The sequence below is a fragment of the Tursiops truncatus genome, chromosome 4, assembly GCF_011762595.2.
Source record: "Tursiops truncatus isolate mTurTru1 chromosome 4, mTurTru1.mat.Y, whole genome shotgun sequence".
NCBI classification, from domain to species: Eukaryota; Metazoa; Chordata; class Mammalia; order Artiodactyla; family Delphinidae; genus Tursiops; species Tursiops truncatus.
The window spans coordinates 140,839,534-140,865,195 of record NC_047037.1 but is presented as its reverse complement, the minus strand read 5'-3'; the positions used below and the strand labels follow the sequence as shown (position 1 = coordinate 140,865,195).

The window sequence follows — 25,662 nt, the reverse complement described above, 5'->3', positions numbered from 1 at the left end:
AGGCCATGGCTCACGGGCCCAGCCGCTCCGCGGCATGTGGGATCTTCCCGGACCGGGGCACGAACCCGCGTCCCCTGCATCGGCAGGCGGACTCTCAACCGCTGCGCCACCAGGGAAGCCCTCTTTCCTTCTTTTCTGGTTCCTTATTAGTTCATAGAGTTGAAAACTTACACCAAATAATGAAAAGCTTCCAAAGGCACCTCCATCCTTACCCCTCCGCAGGACAGCTCTGTGCCCAAGGACGCCCTGCACAGTGAGGGTCATTCTGGAAGCCGAGAATGACAGAAGTGGGCTTTTCTATCTTTGCAGCAGAAGTGGGGGGCTAGTCAGAAGAATTAGAGAATATAAAGAAAACAGTGTTTCTTGCAAACGTGACTTCAATCTCCGAGATTCAAACCCATCTCGTCATCCCGTGTAAACCCCCATCAGCAGCCCAGTGAAGACGAGGTCGTTGTCTGCCCCCTTCATCACCCAGGGGCGTGAGACCCGGAAGCCTCCCCCGTGAGAGGGTGAACCTGGACATCTTGTGGACCACCCCCGAGCAGTGACCACTATGGAAACCCCATTTGCTTGATTTGTGAAGTTTTTATCATCATCGTGATTAGGAAGGTCTGTGTGGCACTGGGCTACCCAGGAGAGAATGCAGAGGGATTGCGAGGTGGTGGTGTGGCACATCCAACCACGACTGTGCCCTCCCTCTGAGCACTTGGAGAACTTTTTCTGTTTCTTCAGCACGGTTGGGGTGAGAGGACACTGCTGGGGGCCCCCCCTCGATTGCCTGGACCAGCTTCTTCAAAGTCAGAGCACCGTTGGATACACCATCTCTGGATACTTCACTGTGCCTGGTGGGCTTGGGGGCTCTCTGGTTTTTCCTTCCTGTTAGTCAGGGCAGGACCCACTGCCCCCATCTGCAAAGCTCCCCTCCCCCCCTCCACTTGATCAAAGGGAGAAAAAGAGAAGCTGAATAAGACCTGCACCAAGGGGGGATGTCACAAATCCTTACACCCTGGCCTCTGTATAAGCAGCTGGAAGTGCTTGGAAGGACTGGGGGTGGGGTGGGCTGAAGACTGAGCAGCCCAGAGTTGTGCACATCCTAATCCCTGGACCTGTGACTACGTTCCATCACATGGCAAAGGGGACTTTGCAGGTGGGATTAAATTATGGGTCTTGAGATGGGGAGATAGTCCCAGATTATTGGGATTATTGGGTGGGTTCAATGTAATCCCAGGGGAATTTACAAAAGGGAGACAGGAAGGTCAGAAGCAGAAGGCAATGTGACTGTAAGTAGAGGAACAGGGAGATCTGAAGGGGCACCACTGCTGCCTTTGAAGACAGAGGAAGGTGCTGTGAACCAAGGAATGCAGGAACCTCTAAAGCCTGGAGAAGCAGGGAAGCCGACTCTCCCCAGGGCCGTGGAAGGAAAGGAACCCGCTGGCCTGTTTCAGAACTGCTGACCTGCAGGACTGTAACAGAGTTAACACGTGTGTGTTCAAAAAGTTGTGACTCTAATCAGTACTGTGCAGTTACTTGTTACAGCAGCAACAGGAAGCTAATACCTGGTCTGTGGTCACCAAGCCTGTTTCCCGGTTTTGATCTGGTAGGTGGTTTCCTTGCAACATTTTATTCAATATTCCACCTCTTTTGGCCTATGTGGACATAGCCAAAGAGTGTTTGAAACAGAAAAAGAAAAAAATGATTGGGAACTTGATGAATAAAAACATATAAAGTAAAGTAGAATTTTCTGTGGGGTCAGTGTCATGGTTCCTCATTCCCCTCCAAGCCACATGGCCAATGCACATGGTACACGGTGGCATCCCCACAGCTAAGCTCACAGGATGACGGTCCGCAGAGGGCAAACACTCTGGTATCTAAAAGTGCCTTTTGTGCTTCTACAAGTCACATTAGGGGAGACTATGACCTCTTCGAAATAACAGTATCCTACAGCCACTGCGAAGCGTTTCCCCTCTTCATCATTGTGAATTATGCAAACATAGAGGCGGCTCTTAGTTGCCCGGGATCCAGTTACTCCAGTTAAACGCTGAGTTTGAGCCATGAGTCAGTGTCTTCACGGGAGGGTTCACCAGCTCCCATTTTCCTTCTTCTTTGTTTTCTTCTAAGAAGCACATACCCAGAGAAGGGATCTAGAACAGAGTTAAATCACTTATTATTATTTTATACCAGGTCCATGGATTTCAGACTTGTTCCAAAGGCGACAGCCTTGGAGGCTGGCGTGACGTCCCCACGATGCCTTGAATGCAGCGCTAACGTCCAACGCAGCAGCCCTCAGTGGGGCCTCCCCGCCCTCCCACGGGCAGTGGGAAATGTCTGCAGACCTTACTCTTGGTCACAGCTGGGGGTGCTACGGCATCTCAGGAGTAGAGGCCAGGGATGCTTCTAAACATCCCACAATGCACAGGACAGCCCCCATAGCACAGCATCGTCCCGCCCAGATGGCAACAGTGTTGAGGCTGAGAACCCCTTCTGTCTACCCTACTGCTTCAAGAGCGGCTTCCATTCTCGAATTCAGCAAAGGATACAGATATTGTGTTTACAAACCCAAGATTAAAGGACAAAGCGAAACTTTAGACCCAATTCCCTGTAAAATAAATGGTTTGGAGCAGATCTTTGTTTTTAAGGCTTTGTTTGTTTACATGTTCTGCTTTCCTTTATTCCCCCTCTCTTTTCAATGTCCGGAAATTCCTTGCTTAGAAGAAACGTGCAAAAATTCCAACCTGGGGGGCAGGATGCAAGTGGGGGCTGGCGTTGACTCAGGGACACCCTCTCCTTCTGTGTGTAGAGACTGGGGGGAGGGTTCGGGGATGAGTGTGATGGGGGTGGGCTCCTGAATGTCCGTTTTCAGCTGCCCCTGACTTTAAGGCCCATCGTTGGTTGGTAAAGCCCTTGATGAATTTCTGATATTAACTGGCAAGTCCAGCTAACTTGGGGATGGGGTGGGGTGGACTCTAGATCCTCAGTGTAAGAAAGTGGCGGGAGTGTGGAAGTTCAAGGCTGGCATCTCGAGAGGGGAGGCCAAGGGTCAGGGGAGTGGGTGGGAATTTGGCCACAAAGACTAATGGGATTTTGGAACCGTGTCAACATGCAATTGACATGCAGTCTCAGTCAGCGTCTGGCGTGTGCAGCACTGCTGTCTGCATGGATAACGAGGACCCCCAGGGGGCCCTGGGGTGGGAAGGGATGTGAGAATAGGAGTGGCCACGTCGGAGTGCGCAGGGACGGGAGACGTGGTGATGTCAGCAGGAGCAAGGCCCTGAGTAGACTTAGGGGGCAGGGATGGGGGCGGGGTCTGAGTCCTGAGTTTCCCGCCTCCATTCACCTCGCCATCTGGATAAAAGCCACCTCTGCTTTGCCGGGTGATGCTCCACAGTTTGGTCCAAAGTACCCGTTATCCTTCTCTACACATCCGTCACCTGCTTGCTTTTTCAGTATGTGTTTATACGGCCCCGGCCCGGCACCAGGCACCCCAGCAGCTTTGACCAGCTCGTGTGTTCCGAGGCTGGATGACTCCAAAGGCAAGAGGGAGGGGCTCCCTTCTGGCCGTCAGCCCCCCAGTCCCCAGAGCAAGTGAGCCCAGCAACCGCCCTTTTTCTTCTTATCCAAATGTCTCACCCCCCACTGGACCAAGTGCTCAACTACTGGAGTGACAGGAATTATCATGTGACCTGATAATAAAAGTTCTCTGTCTTGTTTTTTATATTATGTGGGTAGCAAATGGCCACAGTTGCCATAATGGTAAAGATGACAAACATCCCCGTCTGCTCCCTGCCCAAGGCTGCCCTTTGCGTCAGAGCAGGCGGGCACGTTCTCAGGTGACAGGTGGGTCCCTGCTGCCCTGGGTTGTCAGGACGCTTGTCTTCGTCCTGAGAGGGGCGTGTGGTGATGCCGCATCGTCGGGCTGCCTGTTTCTGCGGCAGAAACACGAACGAGGGGGCGCGTACCTTCCTCACTAGCTGGGTAAACACTGTGCAGTCCCGGGGCGGCAGCCCAAGGAGTGGGCGCGTGCAGGAGTCCAGCGCCGAGCCATGGCCCACGACCAGGATGACGCCCACTGTGGGAGGAAAGACACCCCGAGGTCAGAGCAGGCACAGAGAACGCGTCTTATTAGACGGTGGGGGGGGCAAAGTTGTCGGGCGGAACAAGCTCGCGGTGCCCCGAGGCCTTGAGGGACCCCGGGTAGGAGGGAGGCGTGGTTGGTAAGAGCTCGTTAACACTGGCAGTCGGCCTCTCGTTTGTGTAGAAGTTCTTCTGAGCCCGTCGCATCCTGTGCGGGGCTCGGGTGGCAGCACCCGCCCGCAAGCTTCAGGGATGGGCCGGCGCCGTGCGCTGAGCGGCCTCGTCCAGGCCTCGTCTGTGAGCTTGCGAAAGATCAGCTGCTCAGTGCCGAAGGGGCCACGGATGACTCTCTCTTTACAGAAAGACCTCCAGAGTCCAGGGCCGAGTGAGTCTCCTACAGGTGACGGGCGCGGGCAAGGCTGGGAGTTAGACCCGCGCGTGAGCCAGGGGGGCCCCAAGGCCGGACCCAGCCCGCCACCTGAGGACGGAATCAGAACCCGAGCTTCCCTGGAAAGCTGAGAGTCACAGAGCGATCTATTCATTTGCCCCTAATGTGGCTATAAGTTCTCCGGTGTGACCCCCAGAGCCAAGCCCCCACCTGCTTCTCCTGTGTTATTTCTGAGTAATTTCACACTCATTTCTTTGGCCTCCAAGGTCATGGTGAGGTTGCCGGACATGCAGGTTTGACCCCTGGCCTGTGCTCTCCAGCCGGGCCACCTGGACACGGCGGCCTCCTAGACACTCTGAGCTTCCAAGTCACATGGTGTCAGTGGAGATGATATCTCAGACCGCACGGGAGGGTGAGGACCTAACAGGTAAAGCCTGAAGGGCCACCAGTGCCGCAGGATTGGCAGGTGTTAGGTTTTACCCTCCAGCCCCACCGGACTTTCCGTTGCTCTGTCCGCTGGATCCACACGTCTCCGCCTCCTCCCGGCCCCGCCTTTGCCTTCCAAACCCTACTCATGCCACTGCTCAGGTGCTGCATCCTGGATGCCACAGCCATGGGTGGATGGCTCTGCATCCCTGCAGCAGGCCGCGGCCACCTGTGTCACGGGCAGCGGTCAGTAGACCCTAGAGGTAATGAAGCAATGGTTCTGCGTCCTCTTCCAGAAGCCCTCAGGACCGTAGGGAGATGCTTGGAAGGAAGGTCATCCGTGGACACTGAATTTCAGCCTGGGTCAGGTGCAGACAGGTGGGCCAGGGCGGGGCCTGGGTGCGGGAAAGGCCCTCATTTCATTCTGTCCTCTGATGGCCTGGAGCGATAATTGTGAGCAACGGGAGACTGATAATGAGTCAAAGGCCACTAAGGTGTGGTTTCCAAAAGCACCTTCCCCAGGGCGTCCATCAGTCAAAACAGGTCACATGGACCCGTCTCGGGGCCGGGTGTGTGTGCTGCGCTGGACACCGCAAGGTTGAGGTCTCAGAGCCTGTGCCCCACGGTGCACTGGGGACTCTGGCGGGAGGGCAGGGGCTCAGCTGTCCCCGAGGTCCTGGTCATCAGAGTCTTTGGTCCCCTGAGCGCCTTTGGACAGGGGGTGGAAAGAACGATGGTGGGGCAAGCGGGCCGGGTGGTCCCTTATCGACTCCTTCTGAGCTCTTTTTCATGTTATTTAATATTCCTAATACTCCAGACGTTTGCGCCTTTTCCTCCAACAACATTCGTACCCTTTGAGGGCAGAACGTGTGTCTTCTTTGCTTAGGTTTTTCCCATGATGCTTTATCTGGTACCTGACACATTGCTGATGTTCGATACGCACTTGCTAACTTAAATCTTATAGGATTCGTTTTTCCAGTTTTACTACAGACATTTTCATATATACCCCAAAAGCGGGTCTGATGAATCCCCGTGCTCCCATCAGGGAGCTCCAACGGTTGTTGACATTTTGCCCATCTTGTGCCATCTGTCTGCTACCCCACGCCCTTTTCTGTGAAGTATTTTTATTTTATTTTTACTGACGTATAGTTTATGTACAATATTATACTGTATAAGTTACAATATTATATAAGGTGCACAATATAGTGATTCACAATTTTTTTTTTTTTTTTTTTGCGGTACGCGGGCCTCTCACTGTTGTGGCCTCTCCCGTTGCGGAGCACAGGCTCCAGACGCGCAGGCTCAGCGGCCATGGCTCACGGGCCCAGCCGCTCCGCGGCATGTGGGATCCTCCCGGACCGGGGCACGAACCCGTGTCCCCTGCATCGGCAGGCGGACTCTCAACCACTGCGCCACCAGGGAAGCCCCTGATTCACAATTTTTAAAGGCTATACGCCATTTAGTGGCTATAAAATATTGGCTATGTTCCCTATGTTGTACAATATATCCTTGTAGCTTATTTTATACCTAATAGCTTGCACCTCTTAATCCCCTACCCCTATCGTGCCCCTCCCCGTTTCCTCTCCCCACTGGTACTCCTCGTTTGTTTTCAATACCTGTGAGTCTGCCTCTTTTTTGTTATATTCACTAGTTTGTTGTATTTTTTAGATTCCACATATAAGTGTTTGTCTTTCTCTGTCTGACTAATTTCACTTGGCGTAACGCCCTTCAAGTCCATCCATGTTGCTGCAAATGTCAAAATTTCATTCTTTTTTCTGGCTGAGTAATATTCCATTGTGTATATGCACCACATCTTCTTAATCCATTCATTGGTTGATGGACACTTAGTGAAGTGTTTTAAAGCACATCCCAAACATCACGTCATTTCACAGGATATACCTCGGTTTGCATCTCCAAATGAGGACTTTTCATTCTTACACGACAACCATGCTATTATCACACCTCACAAAATTAGCATTAATATTTCTCAAATACTTCCATATTCAGATTCCAGATTTAAATTCCATGTTCAAATTTCTTTCATGGTCTCAACCATCAACTTAAACAGACGCTTTGTCCGAACTGTCATTTAAACATGACCCAACATTTGGCTGTTTGCTCCTTGGTTTCTTTTGTTTCCTAGGAAGTGGGCTTGGGTGGTCTGTGTTGACCCTTCTGTCCTGGATCCCATCAGGTGTTGGTTCCGAAATCAGCGGCCCCAGGGCCTGGGTCGGGGGGCACGTGTCTATGCAGAGGTAGCGATATAGCACTCCAGAGGCAGGGAAATGGGGCAGGGGAGGCTGGGGCATCCCTAGGTTCAAAAATCCATCATTTCCATCCCGGAGGTGAGAACCCAACCCCCAGGGCGGCTGGTACCCGAGGACGACGGGGGCACGTACCATCCTGCGGGCGGATGCTGACCATCTGTTCCATGCTCACCGCACACCTGTGCAAGTAATCCTCGTAGCGCTCGGCGGGCAGGAGGGAGGGAAGGGGGAAGGCGGGCCTGGAGGAGGGGGAGGGGAACAGAAGAAAGGTGACGGCTCGCCTCTAGCCAGGGCTCGCGGTCAGCAGGAAGCCTCCAGATCTGTGCTCAAAACCAGCAAAGAGCTGGCGTTGGGCCTCCAGCGTGCCTTCTCACTGCGCACCAGCCACACGGGCTTGTGATGGCGGCCAGCTGCGGGCAGAGGGAGATGCAGGTCCTCTGGCTGACGAACTCTAGCCAGACTGACCGACCCTCTTCTCAACTGGCCCGACCTGTGGGCTTCACATCCAACCTTGTGGACTCAGTTTAGCCAGAATCGCCCACCCCCGTATCTGACCACTTTGGATATCCGAGCAAACTCAGCTTCCCCTCCAACCCCAGGAGGTGTCCGATCCCCTGGCCTGCCTGCGGAAAGGATCCTTTTAGGTTCCGTTTAGCGAGAATCACCCTGTTCTCTTAAGAATCTCCCATCGCCCCACCCTGCTCCTGGGAGGAAGAATCCCCACTTGGCCTTGTATTCGGAGGGGAAGCTGATCTTCCTCCCGTTCTGCAACCCCCCACTGCAGCGGTCCCTCTTGAATAAAGCCTTCCTTGGTATCTTTACCAAGCGTCGGGAGTAATTTTTCTTTAACAAGAACGAGAAAACCCCAGCAGCAGACGACGCGAGGCGGCTCACCTATAATCCATGCTGACGTTGAAGTTCGCCCCTTTCAGCTCTTCCAGGGTCATGAGGGTCGGGGTAGTTTTGCCAGCCTCCCATTTGGTCCATTCAAAGATTCCGGGCTCCACTCTTATCTTAATTTTCTTCTCCAGTTTGAGCTCTGGATTCAACAGAATACAAGTGTTTATCATCTTCGGCGTCTGTTCTGGCTTTCTGTAAAGATGTCTCTTCCTAGGTCTAAATCAAACCTTTGGAAAAAAATCTGACTTTATACTATTTCTCAGACAAAAGCCACGGGGCAGTTGGAGGGTATGAGAGGAGTGAGGACCCTCTGTACATCAGGAAGGGCCAGAGTCTCTTGGGATCTGGGAGGTGCCACTGGCAGCAGCCTCCCTGGAGCTCATCCCGGTCACGCGATGCAGCCCCATGGCACGCGGCACCCGCGCGCCTCCTTGGGTCAAGGAGGAACCTGCACCTATGAGGACTTGGCTGGTCCAATGATCTGAGGAAAAGACGAGGACAATCGTGGAGCTTGTTAGTCACACGGAAGCGCCATCCTGGTAAACACTTACCCCGGACTGAGCTGAAGCGGAGGGTGGATGGGAGTCACCTTCTGGAACATTCTATCTCTCACAACTGGCCCTTCCCTAGGATTTTTTTTTTAATGAGAAAAAACCTCCACTTTCTATTGTAAATTAAACAAAACTGGAAATGGAAGTCATGAATTCAGTAAAATCTAACTGGTGAAGTTGTTTTGGACAAGACTTCATATAATCATATTTGCATCTAAGTATACTTCATCTGTTTTGCCAAAAATAGTACATATGTTTGCTACAGAAAAGCACATTCCATAAGCTGACATTTTTTTTTAATACCTTCAGTAAGAGACCTGTAAACCAAAGTCACCTCTTTTCGAGTGGGGGAAAAACAAGACCTTAATGCTTTTATTCGAAATGGAGAAAATGACATTAAACGGAAATGCTGGCAATAAAACCCATTCCCCAAATGTATTTCAGGCTCATGAAATGGGTTCCTTTGCAAAGCACATTTAGAAAAGAGAGTTAAGCCTGGTTGATGGGGCTCCTGGGCTCTCCTGCAGCCTGTGAGGGGCTCGTGTCCACCGGGAATAGGTGACACGAAGAAAGAGTTTGGAGACGGATGGATTGGGAGTTTGAGATTAGCAGATGCAAACTATTATATATAGGCTGGATAAACAACAAGGTCCTACTGTAGAGCGCAGGGAACTACATTCAATATCCTGTGATAAACCATATGGAAAAGAATACGGAAAAGAATATATATGCATATCACTGAGTCACTTTGCTGTACAGCAGAAATTAACACAACATTGTAATTCAACTATTCTTCAATAAAAAATAAATTGAAAAAAGAAAAATAATACTCTACAAAGTTAAAAAAAAGGAGTCTGGAGAGTGTCCCAAATGGCGTTGGGCCCTCTCCCTGTTCTGTGGGTCACACGTTGGGAAATGGTCCATCTGGACACATTCACTGACATGGTGGTGAGATAAAGCTTAGCATTCTGGGGAAAGGATGGTCATGTTCGAGGACATATGAAGAAGGCCGGGCATCCTGCTTTCTGGGTTAACACAGGATTTATGGATTTATGCTCTTTTAACTGACTTTGTCGTCCTCTCCCCACCTGCATATAGAGTAAAAGTCAATGAGAGATCATGTTAAAGACATTGACATGATCATGGTCAGAAAACATTTTGGGGAGCTTTTATTTTAAATGCAAGAGATCCACATAATAGAATAGAAGTCAGAGAAATTGGAACAGATACGTTCATAATGAAGAAACATGAATGATAACCAAAAGGGGATAAAGTTATGAAAAATGTTTTTGAAGCTCTCAGTTATATTCGTTTAAGGCCAAAAGAATATTCCTTTATCTTTTTTCTCATACATTGTGACCATGGCTGGGAGGCTGGGTGGGGAAAGGGAGCCCGAGAGCATCATCAGGAAAGGGCCTGGCGACTCGGAGGAAGTAGTCACCGTCAGAGACATGCGCGTGCTGGCCTGGCTGGACACGGGCTATCTGCAGGTGTCACCCCCGCTCACCTGTGGGCTGCCAGCCTCAGATGGAAATTCAAGTGTTTTTTTAGGTTAGTGGAAACGTATCAGCTTCTCGGATGGGTTAAAACAAAATAAGTTCCATTAAATGGCAGGTTTAAAGGCGGGTGGGGGGCATAGGAGAACCAGGGATGAGCCTGTCACCTTTTATCCTGTATTTGTGCATGTTTCTTACTTTCTTCACATCTGATCACTGTAGCGGTTGAGTTAATTACACATATATTGATCCTAAGCTATCCGGGGATAGAATGACTTCATATCTATTTTGCTTTCTTCTGTCCTATTTATTAAGAGTTATCAAATGGAAACAGAGCACACACGGCGGGGTCCTGGGCCCCTCCCGGGTTTGTTTAGCAGCTGACATTGTGCGTAAACCTGCCCTCGGCTCCATGGGTCCAGAGCCCAGAGCTGCAGGGAAGCAAAGCAATGAACGTGCACATCTCAACAGTGGGGGAAACCACGGGCGTTTCTCCATCTCAGGGACCCGAGAAACCGTGCAGGGGAGTCCAGGGTCCCCTGTCATGCTCGGATGAGACATGACAAACGGAGGACGTCTGCAGGGCTGACGATGCACAGAGACGACGTCCGAGTTTTAAATGTGCGGAAAGTGGACGGTGATGAAATGGGTTTCTACCCTCACAACTTAGCCAGTGGATCAAGAAACAGCACGTTAATGAGAAGGTAGGAAAGGACTGGATTGGCCACGGGCCCACACGGGTCCTGTGCAAGGATCAGGTCCATCCCTGGGAGGGATTCCCGGCTGCATGGCAGAATTGGGAAGGCACTTTGTCCGAGCTTCTCTGATCTACGTGGAGGAGATATCGGGGAGGGGCTCGGGCTGGCGGACCCGCCATCGTTTCAACAGCTCCTCCCGTGAAGGTCCGCTTGCTGCCCTCTTTCTGACACCGCTCCAGCAGTAGCCTCTTTCCGCTTTGTCCCCTTCCTCCACTGATGTCCTTCCTCCCTGACCTTGATCTAGTAGGTCATTCCCAGCAGCTGCAACCCCCTCTAAGCTCAGTGCCATTCCCTTCTCTATCTCCAGCCAGCCTTCCTTTCTCTGTAGCCTCCTGTCCCTCGTGTCGGATTCCAACCCTCCAGCCACCTCCCGGGATTTCACTCCACGGAGCTGACTCTTTTCTTGGTATCATTGGCCTCCCCCAGCCCCTAACTCCCTACCTTACACAGCTTAAAATCTCCACTCAATCTCCACGGCCCTTCCCTGTGCACCTCGCACCCTTTCTTGCTTCATCGTACTCACTTCTCAAACCTGTCAGGGGTTACAGCCCCAGGTCCTTCCGCTCCTCCCGGCCCATGCCTGGGGGCAGCCCCAGCCCAGCTGATGGGTCTCCGTGTAAGGCTGTGCCCATGACGTCAAGTGGCCTTTGTGCTGCCCAATGGTCACCTTGTACTTCCCCATCCCTGTCCTGGTCCCCCTCCCCAATAAGCATGTCACACGTTCAGCACTCCCCTTTCTCATGCTCACCTGGTGACCTGACTTCCTGTGTCTCTGAGAAAGCAGAGGCAAGCCACCTCCTCCACATGTGCCCACCTGCTACACCTGTGTCCACACGCTCTGCCCTCATTCCCATCACTGTGGAGGACCGGCCGTGCATGCATGGCGACCTAGGTCTTGTGCCCTCTTCCCCACACTGGAAGGGGCGGAACCAGGACCTCCAGGGCAGGCTGCCCATCTCTGGCAGGAAGTTGCTTCCTCCTGTAGGTGGACGCTAGCTCAGAAGGGTCTGCCACTGGCTTCCGATCACACAGCAGCTTTTGATGGTGCTGAACAGCTCCCAGAAGCCGATTCCCTTGCCCAGGGAGTCTTGCATTTTGGACTTGAGAAGGGACCACAGCAGTTTTCAGCTCTCTGGGAACACCCTCGCCCCCAGCTTTTTAAAAAACACATGGCAGAAGCAGGCCAAAGGCGAATTACAATCCTGACCTTCCAGAAATGCTAACTGGTTCAGTGCCTCCTAACAGTCCTCGAGGGCTGGTTCACAGCTGTCGTGTGACTTTGTGTGGCCATTCGTGGTCACCCGCCCCAGTCTCACCTCTGCTCACTGTCGTCTCCCCCAGGAGAAGAGTCATGAGGTCAAGGCCACATGAGAAGCTAGCTACAGTTCTCACTGACCTTCCAGGATGTGTTTGGCTGTCTGAACACAGCGGAGGGCTGGGGAGGTGAAGACGGAGGTGATCCTGATGCCACTGTCCAGCAGAGCTTCCCCTGGAAGACAGCAGGTGGAGAAGTGCTCTCTTCATAACTGTAGCTACCCATGGTGGCAACTCCAACAGGTGGCTTACTACCCGTGGCAGGCAGGGTCTTAAGTGGCCCCAAGAATCCCCACCACCACCCCGTATACACACCCTGTATAATCCCCTGGTGTGTGGGTGGAAGCTGTGAGTACGGTGAGCTAGCACCCCTGTGACCAGGTTATGTTATAAGGCAGAAGGGAGATTATCACAGGTGGGCCAGACCCATTCAGGTGAGCCCATTAAAAGCAGAGATTTCTCCAGCCGGTCACGGAAAAGAAGTCAGATAACATATTCACACTGCTATGTATAAAACAGAAAACCAACAAGGTCCTTCTTCATAGCACAGGGAACTAGACTCAATATTTTGTAATAACCTATAAGGGAAAGGGAAAAGAATTTGATAAAGAACATCTATCTATCTAGCTGTCTATCTATCTAAAACGGAACCACTTTGCTGTACACCTGAAACTTATATGATATTGTAAATCAACTATACTTTAATAAAAAATTTTTTAAAAACCAAAGGTAGAGGGATTTGACATGCAATAACTTCTCTATTGTTGGCTTCCAAGATGGAGGGGGCCATGTTGCAAGGAAGGCGGGTGGGCTCTAGGAATCCAGCAGGCCCTCTGCTGGCACCAGGCAAGGAAGTGAGGACTTCAGTCCTACAACCACAAGGAACTGAATTCTCCCACCAGCCCAACGAATGTGGAACTGCTTCCAGGAGGCTCCAGGTGGGAAGTCAGCCCAGCCAGCAGCTTGATATCAGAGTTCAGACCCTGAACAGAGAACCCAGCCATGCTGTGTTTGTGTTTCTGACCCACAGAACTGTGAGCATCAAGTGGGTGCTGTTTCAAGTTCATGGTCATCTGTAGTAATGGAAACTCAAGCCCCCTGGGGCTCATGGAAGGACAAGCCTGTAAATCACATTTCTTCTTGCAAACTTAGAGGACCTGGTCTTTGGGAAAGAAGGAGATCTCTTCAGTACAAAATCTGCACGGTACCAACCCCAGTGAGGTTTCCATGGATGTTGTGATGGGCTGATTTCTGTTCCCTAAATTCACATGTTGGAGTCCTAACCCCATGCCTCACAGTGTGACCTTCTTTGAATGTAGGGTCTTTATAGAGGTGATCAAGTTAAGACGAGCAATTTATGAGGACTGGTGCCCTCATATAAAGGGGAGATCTGACCTCCAAGGGCACGTAGCAAGGACTCAATACACGTGAGTGATAATCACTGCTACCACTATTGTTACTATTCCTACTAGAATGATCCTCAAACATACCTGCCATTCTGGACTGGAAAATTCCGCAGGACGATAAAGGTGGATCGTTTTCAAAGTCTTTGATACCTCGGCTCCGTCTGGGCAGACTGCGAGGGAAGTTCAGGTCTGGCCGGTAGTATTTCCCTAAAGCATAAATACGTACCAGATGCTCAGTTCCACTGAGTTAGTGCACATTTGTCCCACTAAACTCTTAAGATCAAGACCCACATTTGAAACACGGTCATTATTTACATTGTGGTCGACTGGGTTTCTTCTTGAGCATGCTCTGTGATGTGGATTCCAGGAGGAAGTCCTACTCCCACCACCCGTTCCCTCAAACACAGAAAACGTCTGTTTCAGCCATAGGAACCATGAGACCTTCTTTGTCCTCTCAACCCCCCCCCCCGAAGAGTCATTCATACAATTTTCCTGATTAAGAGCCGAGACTGATTTAGCTTAACTCGATAAGAATCTCAAATTGGTATTAATTAATTAGATGAAACTCAACCCATCCCCATAGCTTGAAGATGTCCCATTGCCTACGGGACAGAATACAGATGGCGGGAGAGGGTCCTGCATTGTGTATTATTAGTCAGCTGCTTGAGGTAGGACTGGACATCAGGGGGCTCCACTGGGACTCCCCACCACCACCACCCATTCAGAGGCTCAGAGCACCTTGGTTCACTTTGAGTTTGACCTTGGGCTCGAAGATTGGACGATCTGGTGCAAATCCTGGCACCACCAGTTACTAGCTGTGTGTGTGTAGAAGCAACTGACTGATCTCCCTTATCAATAAAAATCGGAAAACAACAGAGTTGTCTGAACGAATCAGCAAGATAATGCTTGGAGCCCGGAGCCTGGCTCAGAGGTAGTGGCCAATAGGGTCAGGTCTGATCTCATCCTCAGATTATCCAATTATCCCTGCGGATAAATGGATAATCACGCCACACCACACCAAGCCCTCTCATCCTCCCAAGCGACCCCCAAACCTCCTGGCTACAACAGATTCTAGCAGCCAACCTGCCTCTCCTGAGACCTGCCATACGTCATACGGCTGGCCTGTCACTTGCTCCTGAACACGCCACCCCAGCCTCCCAGCAGTTCACCGAGGGGAGGCAGGCGGAGGCTATCTGCATGCCTTGTGTTTTTAGGTTCCACGCAAGATTTTTCTGGAAGCTGCCTCCCTGGGATTTCCACTGGCAGAGACTTTGTTTGAACCGTAAGCTTTACAGACCTTTATTAAATGCCAGTGTTAGGTGTGCCCGCAGGGAAAGCTGGTATTTGTTTTTCATTCAAAGCGAAGGTCCGTCACTTCTGTCATATTCTCAAGGGCATCTGTCATCCCCAAATGTGAAACTACTCCATTGAGGTCTTTTGCTCTCACTGATGCTTTATCTGTGATCACTTTGGGAGGCAGAGGGCAGAGCTCAGAAGAAGCCGAGGACCTGGGGGGTGGTTGGGTTCTGACGGGAGTACAGTCTGAGCGAATAGGGGTGCCCTGGGCCAGTGCCGCTGGGAAGTCAGGGGCCGTAGAGGGTGTGGGTCCTTCGTCCAGAAGTGAGCAGAAACCAGGAGGGACGCCAGAATGCAAGGGGAGGCCAGCAGTGTCCCCAAATACCCGCCATTGTAATTGATCAAACACTGCAACTTGCAGAATTCAGACCAAGTAGACAGTCACAACGCACTTTACCAGGGCTTCCTTACCTGGTAGAAGACCCATCAGCAGCTTCCTCTAAGCTGGGAATTTCCAGTGCCTTTAACATATTTTCCCTTATAGGTGACTTGATCTTTTGCATAGATGACCAAATCTTTTCCCTCTTTTTATGAAGTCCAGTCACTTTTTTTTTTTCAGTCACTCTTTTTTGACGTTGGTTGTTTGGTCTGGTTCTCACACCACCACCACCATCATATACCTACTGACGTGTGTGCCATTTCAGTCTGTAGTTTTGGTAATTGTTTTATTGTCTTATAATTCTTATAATTCTTTGTTTGAATGCCCATGCATCTCCAGAGCCACCTGTTTCTTCCTTGAGCCCTTGTGCCTCTACTTGGTCTTGTTTGGTAGAGACAAGCATTGCATTAGTTCTATGGGTTCTTGGCGATAGGTGTAGTCATGACGTCATTTGCTCAGGAATTTTCTTCTGCATTCAGGTCATCTGCCAATGCTTCCCCTATTCACCTCTCCCTTTCTTGGCCTGTTGGGATCCTGGAGGGATCCCCAAGGGCACAGCAAGTCCAGCCACTGTGAATGGATTTTATCACTAGGTTCACTTAATACTTTCATTTATATAATTATCCATGGCTCAGAAATAGTGGCACTCTGGGCTTTCCATTAGGGGATGTGTGTGACACAATTGTGGATCAGTACAGAGACTGTGGGTATTTTGTGTTTACAAGCCCTGTTCTCAGTTCTTGGCATCCAGAGGGGTGAAGTTGGGGTAAGCACCCAATACGTTAAAAAATATGCCCTTCAGTTGAGTATAGCACGGCCAGACATTGTAGGGAAGCGACCACCGCAGGGAAGATGACCTCAGAAAGATGCGGCTGTGAGACTGCAAGTTGGGGTATGTGCCAGCAGCTGAGGGTCCGTGACTGCAGTCAGAGTGACTGGCTTTCAAGGCAGTGCCTTACCCACTAACCAAATGCCACATGTGTGCTGCCAGGACACACAGGGCTGTCCACGTGTCACTCCAGCAGACTTGCTTACTATTGAAAACCATTCCTCCATCTTCCCCAAGCGTTTGAGGTAAGATACTTACGGATGCATACACGCTCACATGCACACATGTAATGCCTGTGGAGAGAGATGGAGCGTGTGTCTATCCCACATGAACAGTCTATGCGCGGTCATTCTGAAGAATGGTGCCCCAGGGGCTCTGGCTAAGAAGTCTGAGACGTGATCTCATCTGTTAGCTCTGTCTAATTCCTGCCTCTGGATTCTCCAGGACTGCACCTACCGTCGGGAGTGGAACACTGCTGCAGCCAGGACTTCCCGAAGATCTGGTCCACTCTCTCCCCATGGCGCACCACCAGGACGCTTTTCCTCAGTATGGTGGCCTGGAATGGTGGAAAGAAAGGCACGTGAGAGTGAACACCCACCTTATGAGACTTGTTCCAGCAGCTTCTCCCCCTCATCCAGTGGTGGCCTGGACACCACGTCTCTTCCTTCCTCGCTCAGTAGCTACAGCCCGTTTTACCAGGATCATTATGATGAGAAGGGACTAGAATTGCAGGTGATCTCTAATTTCTTGCAACTTTTAATTTTCTGGGCACTACAGCACACATAGGAAATGAAAAGAAAGTGGAACAAATGACCCACATCATGACACATCAACTGTCTACTTTCTGTCTCTTCCAAGTTCTTACCCTTTGTCTTGGTCCCTTCAGGCTGCTGTAATAAAATACCTGGGTGGCTTAAAGACAACAGAAATTTGTGTCTCATGGTTCTGGAGGCTGGAAGTCTCAGGCTGCCAGAGATCAGGCACCAGCACAGTTAGGTGAGGGCCCTCTTTTGGGCTAACATCTCACTGTGTCCTCACACGGTGGAGGGTAAGGGAGCTCTCTGGGGTCTTTTCCATAAGGTCACTAACCCCTTTCATGAGAGCCCCACCCGCATGACCTAAGCCCCACCTCCAAACACCATCACATTGATCAACAAGATTTCAACATAGGAATTTGGTGGGGGACACAAATATTCACCCCTCCATAGTGACTTCTTAGGAAATGATCTGAATCTATCTAAATATAATAAAATATACATTTATTACTTTATAATATGATATGTAATTGTAATTCAATTATATAATTATAATCTTTATAATATACTATATTATAATATATCTATCATAATGTACTATATTATAATATACTATTATAATATTATAGATTACATAATATCTATTATATATAATAGATATAATAGATATATGTATATACTATTAGATATGTACAAATCTTCCTCAACATAGGATGGGGTTACATCCCAATAAACCCATATAAATTGAAAAGATCTTAAGTAAAAAATGCATTTAATATCATTTCACATCTGCCCAACATCAGAGAGAGGATTGGACCACATGTCACTAGTCTGGGAAAATTCAAAATTCAAGTATTCAAAATTCTACTGAATGCATATTGCTTTTGCATCATCTTAAAGTCAAACAACTGTAAGTCGAACCATTGTAAGTTGGGGACCATCTGTGTGTGTATATCTATATCTATATCTATATCTATCTATAAAATCTATCTATTATCTACTATCTATTTATCAATCATCTATCTATCTATGTATCTATCTACCTATCTCTCTATGTATCTATCTACCTATCTATCTACCTATCTATCTATCTATGTATCTATCTACCTATCTATCTACCTATCTCTCTATCTATCTCTCTATCTAATCTATCTATCATTTAACCATCCATCCATCCATCCTAGTCTCCTCTGTTGTTGGCACTCGTTTTCTTCCGAGGGGGCCTCTGGGACCACCCCAGTGTTGGTGTGTTAAATGTGGTTCTCTGCTTAAATGTGGTTCACCCTGTTCTCCAGGGTGCCAGGGCGTGTGTTCAGCTCTGGGCACCCAGGGGAGAAGCCCTGCATCTACCCCTTCCTTCTCCTTTCTTGCCGGTCCTTCTTTCCCATAGCTGGCGTTTTTCTGTTTGGCTGAGTGCTAGAGGACAACAGCACTTTATTTTACTTCATTTATTTTGGGGAGAGAAAGGCATCGACAGGAGGTTAGCAGGGTCCAGCTATGGAAACAGCAGAGCTCTCTGGAGCTCTCCCCCTTTGCTTTGGACAGGGACTCAGATGGCCTTTGGGCCTCAAAACTGCAGGGCTCATGTCCACCTTTGCTCTTGGGGAGGTCAGTGCTTCGGTGAATTAACCCAAGGGCTGCATTTCAGGCTGTGGCGTGGGGGGTCTTTGAGGAGGGGGCCTCTATATGCGGGGTGGCTGGGGGTTTCCTCAGGGGAGCTGGGGCTGAACCTTCTCCTCGCTGTGCTATGTCAGAGGGAGAGGTTGACCTCGAGAGGAAGCCTGAGCACATTTTCTGCAAAAAAGACGGAGAGAATGAGGGAGAGCTGAGATGGCCAGAGAGGTGAGAGTGACCTGCAGAGGCTGAGGGTGGAGCCGACGTGGAGCTGCCAGGACAGCTGTGTGGGGCACAGCCCTCCCCCGGGAACCCCAGAGGTGACAGAGAACCTCTCGACGGAGGCGCTGAGGCTGGGCCGGGACCCTGAAGGAGCTCGCCTCCCAGCCCCGGGGGCGGGGGTGATGCTGCCCAGTGCCAGGCCCAGACCATTCAGGGGACTCGACTCTGGAGCAGGATGGGAAATTCCACATCAGCACAGGCCCGCTGCCTCTGGGGACTCGTGCCGTCAGGGTCTGGGGACACGCGTGCCAGATGCTGGGACACAAGTTGTCGTCCACAGGTGCCCCACTTAGGGGGCCTCGGATCTCACTGGGGCCTCTGGACCAACATGGAAAGATGAGTCACAGATGGCAGAGGACGAGGGGCAGAGCTGACAGTGCCTGCCACAGGAGGTGGGCTGGGGGGACTCCAGGGAAGACACGGGACTTGGTCATGCCTGGAGCCACGGTCACCAGGGACGGTCAGAAGGGGGAGGGCGTCTGGACAGGAGACAGTTCCAGCCAGAGGTCTGCTTTGCCCTGACCACTCCTCTTCCTCAGGTGGACCCTTTCTCTCCCTCCCCATCTTTGGCCTCACATCCCTCTGAAGGTGGGCTTCGGGGTGCAAATGAGAGAAGCTGATAGTTTTGTACCTGCTATTTTTTTCTTTTGGCTGCTCTGCGCAGCCTGTGGGAGCTTAGTTCCCTGACTGGGGATCAAACTCTCGCCCCCTGCATCGGAAGTGTGGAGTCTTAATCACTGGACCACCAGGGAAGTCCCTGTATCTTTGCTATTGAGTGAGGTGAGGAAGAGGTGACGAGATGTGGCCCTCCTCAGTGTGAACTCCATCACCAGACCCAGAATCACACTCTGGTTTCCCCCAAATACTGGAGAGGAAAATGTAGGTATTTTTAACAGGTAAACACCCTGAGAGACACAGCATTCATTTGAAACTAGCCAGTGCTACTGACCACGCCCTTGGGATTGATTGTGCCGACAGGGGTGGGGCCTCGAGGGTCTGCACCTCTGGCTGCCCCCCCCAGCACGTCTTCAAGTTCATCAAGAAGGACGAAGGGGCCCCAGCAGAGTCCCCGCATGTTGGAAAGTGGTTGGGAATTGCTGAGAAGGGCAGACACCAGAAAGTAGGGTCTCGGGCAAACTGCACCTGCCTCACCAGCGCCCTTGGGTCCGGCACCATATGGGCAGCCCCAGCCAGACCCTCCCAACCCCTCATGGGGCCCACCCACCCCCGGGGGGGTGCAGAATCCCCAGCTGCTTGACATACAGTGCTCTTCTCAGTGGACCTGACTACGTTCTGACGGGCGCGTGAAATGCGGTGTTTGTGAGCCGATGGGACGGTCAAGGTCTCCATATGTAGTTTCTCGGGGCCTTGGGGCGGAGTCTTCAAAATGGGCACAAGGTCAAGGTGAAGTGAATACTGTGGTGGAGGGCGCCGATGTTTGGTCCAGGATGCAAACACCGACCTCCGGCAGCTGCAAGGGGAAGGTCGTCTTGCTGTCTTACATTTTTTTAAAATTATTTATTTGGTTGCACTGGGTCTTAGTTGCAGTATGTGGGCTTCTTAGTTGCGGCACGTGGGCTCCTTAGTTGTGGCGTGCATGTGGGATCTAGTTCGCTGACCGAGGATCGAACCCGAGCCCCCTGCCTTTGGAGCACGGAGTCCCAGCCACTGTGCCACCAGGGAAGTCCCGTTGCTGTCTTACATTTTGAAGTATGTGGGACTGCCTGCACGGACACCAGGACCCCCTTTCTATTTCACTCCCCCTGCCGAGGACGGATCTTCCCAGCAGGTCACAGGACACACATGTGCTCCCAACCTGGATCTGCTCCCTGATGGTCTCAAAGCACATCACTGCCTTGGGCTGAGGTTTTGGATTGGGGACATTTTCTTCCCTGGAAGAGCACAGACGAGTTGAACTTTGAAATGCAGAGCTTTGCATCAGGAATATTATGATAAAGTGAAAGGTCTGTGGGGAATGGAATGGAGTAAGCCCTGGGCCCACACAACAGCAGGGCTGCATCAGATCTTTTTTTTTTTTTTTTTTTTTTGCGGTGCGCGGGCCTCTCACTGCTGTGGCCTCTCCCGTTGCGGAGCAACAGGCTCCGGACGCGCAGGCTCAGCGGCCATGGCTCACGGGCCCAGCCGCTCCGCGGTATGTGGGATCTTCCCGGACCGGGGCACGAACCCGTGTCCCCTGCATCGGCAGGCGGACTCTCACTGCGCCACCAGGGAAGCCCACATCAGATCTTTTGACAGAAGGCGCCGGATGCCTTTCCTGGGACTGCTGTAACAAAGCACCAACTGCGGGGGCTGAAAACAAAGGAAGCTTATTCTCTTCCAGTTCTGAAGACCGGAAGTCCAAAATCAAGGCGTCGCAGGGCCAGGCCCCCTCAGAGGCTCTAGGGGAGGGTCCCGGTGGCCCCAGCATCCTTGACGTGTGGCCGTGTGGCTGCAGTCTCTGCCCCGAGGTCACGTGGCTTCTCCCTGTGTGCCTGTCTCCTCGTCTATGAGCATCACATCCCGTTTCCTGTGATTAGGTTTAGGGCCTGCAAGATAATCTCCCCATCAAGATCCTTATCTCAGTCCCACATGCAAAGACCATTCTCCTCATAATAGGTGGCAGGAATTGGGACCTTACCTCTTTGGAGACGTTTTTCAGCCCACTACTCGACCATAGCAAAACGATGGCCAGTTTTCCTTTCTCACTACCTGGATGGAGTGACCTCAGGCCAGGGGAGGGTTCAGTTATCGGGGACGGTGTCAGGTTCTCGTTCATTTAAAGCACCAGCGTTCAGACAGAGGCCGAGCTCGAGCTCGGGGCTGACCATTGCAAGCCAGCTCCTCCCCTCCTTCAATCTGAAAGGGGGGCTCAGCCTCAGGGAGCCCACGGCCCCAGTCCAGGCCGGCCCCCCTCATTCCCAGAGAGTCTGGGCCGGGGGCCCCATTTTCATCGGTCTGGGGCTGGAAGGCCTCTGGCTCCCAGTCTGCAGCTTCTCCACCCAGGCCGTTCACCCCCTGAAGGCCCAGCTAAAGAGGTCACCCATTGTCCTCCCAGGGTCCCCTGCCCTGCGCTCAGCTCTTGTCTGAACTGGAGGCAAGCTCTGGGGGCCGGTGGGCTCTTGGGGAAGGAGGCAGCTGGCCGATGGCAGAGTTAGGGTGAGAGTGTGGCCCCCCAGGAGGGCTGGGTCTCTGCCCCTTTCCTGCCCCGTGACCTAGTGCCATGATGACAGTGGTCAGGCTCACAGCGTGTGAGTGTGTGCGGGGGTCACCCTCTGCCCGGGGTGGATGGAGCAGGGGGACCTGGTAGCAGAGAGATGGGGCCCTTGCTGGCCCACCTGGGTCTGAGCTCAGGGCAGCAGTGTCTGAGTGAAAGCTGCCCCGAGAAGCTGAGTCTACCCGGAGTCGACACAGAGTCGGGCTGTGAGCGGCTCATTTGACCTCAGGGCCCCGTCACCTGTAGGGACTGCAGGCTGCTGCTCTGGGACACGGGCAGAGGCTGAGGCTCCCCGTTCCGTCTGCTGCTGGCTTCACCGTCCTTCCCGGAGCTCTGGTCTGGGGCTACACCGAAGGTGTACGTCCTGTGGGAGAGGAAAGAGATCAGTGTCATGACGACCCCGGGAAGCATCCGGTCGTCACGTGATGGAGAGCACGCATGCGACGCGACAGGTGGTGGGGTCGTCGTGGGGATGAAACGAAACAATGGTTCAAAACGGCTCAGTGCCCAGCACATAGCAGCTCCTGAGCCAGTGGTGGTGGTTCACGTTCTCCGTCACCACCTGTTACAGACTGAACTGTGTGCCCTCAGGTGTATAGTCGTGACCCCCAGGACCTCCGAATGGGACCCTATTTGGAGGTCGGACCTTTAAAGAGCTGATGAAGGTAAAATGAGGTCACTAGGGTGGGTGCTAATTCAATCTGACTGGGTCCTTTTGAGAAGAGGAGATCAGGACACAGGGACGACAATGTGGGGACACTGGGAGGAGACGGCCATCTACACACCCGGGAGAGAGGCCTCGGGAGGGACCAGCTTCAGCTTGGGCTTCCAGCCTCCAGGGCTGCAAGAGAAGGGACACCTGCTGTTTAAGTCACCATGTCTGTGATATCTTGTTATGAGGCCCGAGCAAACCAGTGCATCATCCTCTAAGAATCGCCTTCTAAAATAACCAAAGGTGTGAAGATGCTCGTGGTTGGGAACAGGGATAAGGGAGCAGAACAGACACATTAAACACCATGGCAACACACAGGAAAGGCACAGATGCATTAGCGGGCGGGCGGGTGACCACAGTGCCCGAGCAGTTGCAGGTGGAGAAGAAACTGCTGCTCGTCTAGGGGATCAAGAAAGGTGCCCCGGGTGGGCAGCTGTTTGGGAGCTCTGAGGACCACTAAGGGCAAAGGTCATGGCACACCAGAGCTGTGAGAACTCCGGAAGGCGAGTGGCTGCTGGTGCCGAGGTGAGGAACAGGGGAGGGGCCAGGCGCCGACCGTCATGGATGCAAATCCTCCAAGAGCAAGAAATGGCCAGGTTCCCGGGGAGATTCCCTTTAGAAAGCGAAAGGCCATCTTTGTAACCTCTAGTTAAAAACAATTTACAAGCACCTCTGGTTCCCTTTCCCATGGGATCTGAACACCTGTCCTGGTGGTCGTAAAAGGACGACTAGTTAGACTGAAGCTGTCCTCAGGAGCTGTCTGCTTTAGAGCATGTGGGCTAGTTTCAAACAAGGCTGAGTGAAAAAGATACGTACAATCAGAGGAGAGAAATGGACAGTAGCTAGAGAGGGAAATGGGAAAAAAAGAGCTTGTGCTTGATTTTGTTTTTAAGATGACAGCATGTTTGCTTGCTGGTGGGAGCCATTGGGGAGGGCCTTGGGATGACAGGTGATGCTGGCGTGATGCCATTGGAGGGCAAGGGATGCCCAGGAGGGATGGGATGCAACGCGCCGTGAACAGGTGGCCTTGGCTAGGAGTTTGGGCCCAGCATCACTGTGTGCTATGGGGAGAAGGGCACGTGGGCCCAGAGGCTGCAGGTGACCAGAGCGGGTAGACACCCTTCTGACGTTCACCTGTCCCGGTGGATAGGAATGAGGAATGCAGTAGGTGGCCTCTGGGTTCAATGAAAAAATCGGACACAAATCAACGGGTGGGCAGAGTGTCCAGGGATGCCTGGGCCTCCAGTTTACGGGGGAAGAGAAGGAGGCAGACAGTCCGCTCACGTGAGTGACTGGTAAGGGAACGTCATCTTTATTCCTATTCTCTGGAAAGCACGTTCTCATCTTGCTCTTTAAATTGTAGTATTCTTTATGATTTTTAACATACAGAAGGCTTACATTTTAAGCATTTAATAATCAGTATTAAAGACACATCTGTTAAGTCTCACCCTAAGATCCATTCCACTGCTTCTCTGCTTTCAAAGCTCTCCCCAGTCCAGAAATCAGAAATACAGTCGTTTAAACTGCCTTCTATTTTAAAATGAGTTTCTTTTTCTGTTTAATTCTTGACTCAGAATTAAACTGATATCAGTGTGTGCTGTGAGGTCATACAGAACACCTCTTATTTTACACCCATTTATTTTCCTATTTCTGATGTATTTATCAGATAGGAACCTCCTAATACACCAGGTCTCCTGCTCTGTTAGCTAGTCTGTTCCACGGATCTATTTTTTCTCTTTCCCTCAAGTCAGTACCATATTATAGATTTATAACATGCTTTTAATATCTGGTAGGGTAAATATCTCCTCTCATCACTTTTATTTTTCAAAGTGTTCTCAGCTCTTCTCTTCTATTTATTCTCCCAGATAAATTTTTCAATCACTCAGTGAAGTTCCAACAGACGATCCCATTGGGATTTTCCCTGGAATTTCATTAAACCTGGAAATGGCTCTGGGAGGATTCATTTTGCTCCATCATGAACCGTGGTGTGTTTCTACTTATTCGGGCCATTTGTAAATGTTTGCCTTTCTCTCCCACAGTGGCCCCAAGTCCCCCAGTTCTCGTAAAGCTGATGGCTCCCAGGCCTCCATCCTGAGACCCTAACCGGGTCCTGAGCTGGGAGTGGCATCATTTCTCCTGCATCTCAGGGGCCCACAGGCTCAGGCCACCTGCTTTTCACCATCACAACCGTACACCCGGGACCCTCAGTGCCCACGCGGTGTTTCGATGTAGTGAACTCACTTCTGAAACTGTCTGCCAGTCGTACCTTCTCTTCCCATCTTGTTGCCTGTCCTGTCTTGAGTGGTAAATCCTACTGGCGGTGAGACCTGGGACCTGGGACCTTTTGCTGGGACCTGGGACCCTTTGCTGCAGGCCTTGCACCTGGACACACCTCTCCTCCAGCAACAGAATACAAAGAAACTGTACAGGACTAAAAATAACTGAGTGCATACCCAGTTGGGTCAAATTCTGGACCCAAAAGATACAAAGAGACCAAAAACCCAACTGCCACTTTTGAAGAGCCTGGAGCACAAACAGGGTGTCGGGAGCGGGCCCCCCGCACACACCACCACCAAGGGGTGGACAGACCACCTAAGTCGCCCCTCCAGCCTGACCCCTGGACACACCCTACCCTCGCCCCATATAAGGAACTAGCTCGCCCCCGCTCGGGGAGCAGGCAAGCAAGGGAACCTGTTGTTGGTTCTCACTCCCCCCTGTGGCAGCAGTGGTCCCAACAGAGCCGTGCCTGAATTTCTTGTCTGGCCTCTGATCAATTTCCATTGATTAAGGAAGCTAAGAGCCCTGGTCGGTAACAGCAGGATCCAGGTCAAATAGATTTACAGGCTCATATTCTCACAGCGTCAGATGTCAGCACATTGGACATCTTTAACTGGTCGTAAATAGACAAGAACGTGATCCCCATATGCAGACCATTGACATTTCC

General features: G+C 51.4%; 1 protein-coding gene and 1 non-coding gene across 2 annotated transcripts in view; one reads left to right on the top strand and one right to left on the bottom strand.

The window, feature by feature from the left end:
* Window positions 1-1,600: 1,600 nt before the first annotated feature.
* Window positions 1,601-25,662, bottom strand: part of UBASH3A (ubiquitin associated and SH3 domain containing A) — a 41,721-nt gene continuing 17,659 nt past the window's right edge. Inside the window, exons 7-14 of the mRNA XM_033856116.2 lie at window positions 22,247-22,370; window positions 16,598-16,697; window positions 13,662-13,784; window positions 12,254-12,346; window positions 8,047-8,191; window positions 7,285-7,391; window positions 3,957-4,066; window positions 1,601-2,141 (exon numbers count right to left, since the gene is read on the bottom strand). Of these exons, the coding sequence (XP_033712007.1) occupies window positions 2,004-2,141; window positions 3,957-4,066; window positions 7,285-7,391; window positions 8,047-8,191; window positions 12,254-12,346; window positions 13,662-13,784; window positions 16,598-16,697; window positions 22,247-22,370 (940 nt within the window). The 3' untranslated portion in view covers window positions 1,601-2,003. The remainder of the gene's footprint in view (window positions 2,142-3,956; window positions 4,067-7,284; window positions 7,392-8,046; window positions 8,192-12,253; window positions 12,347-13,661; window positions 13,785-16,597; window positions 16,698-22,246; window positions 22,371-25,662) is intronic.
* On the top strand, window positions 23,386-23,513 carry LOC117312262 (small nucleolar RNA SNORA61). Its single transcript, XR_004526520.1, has one exon. It is a non-coding gene; the product is annotated as a small nucleolar RNA SNORA61 (small nucleolar RNA).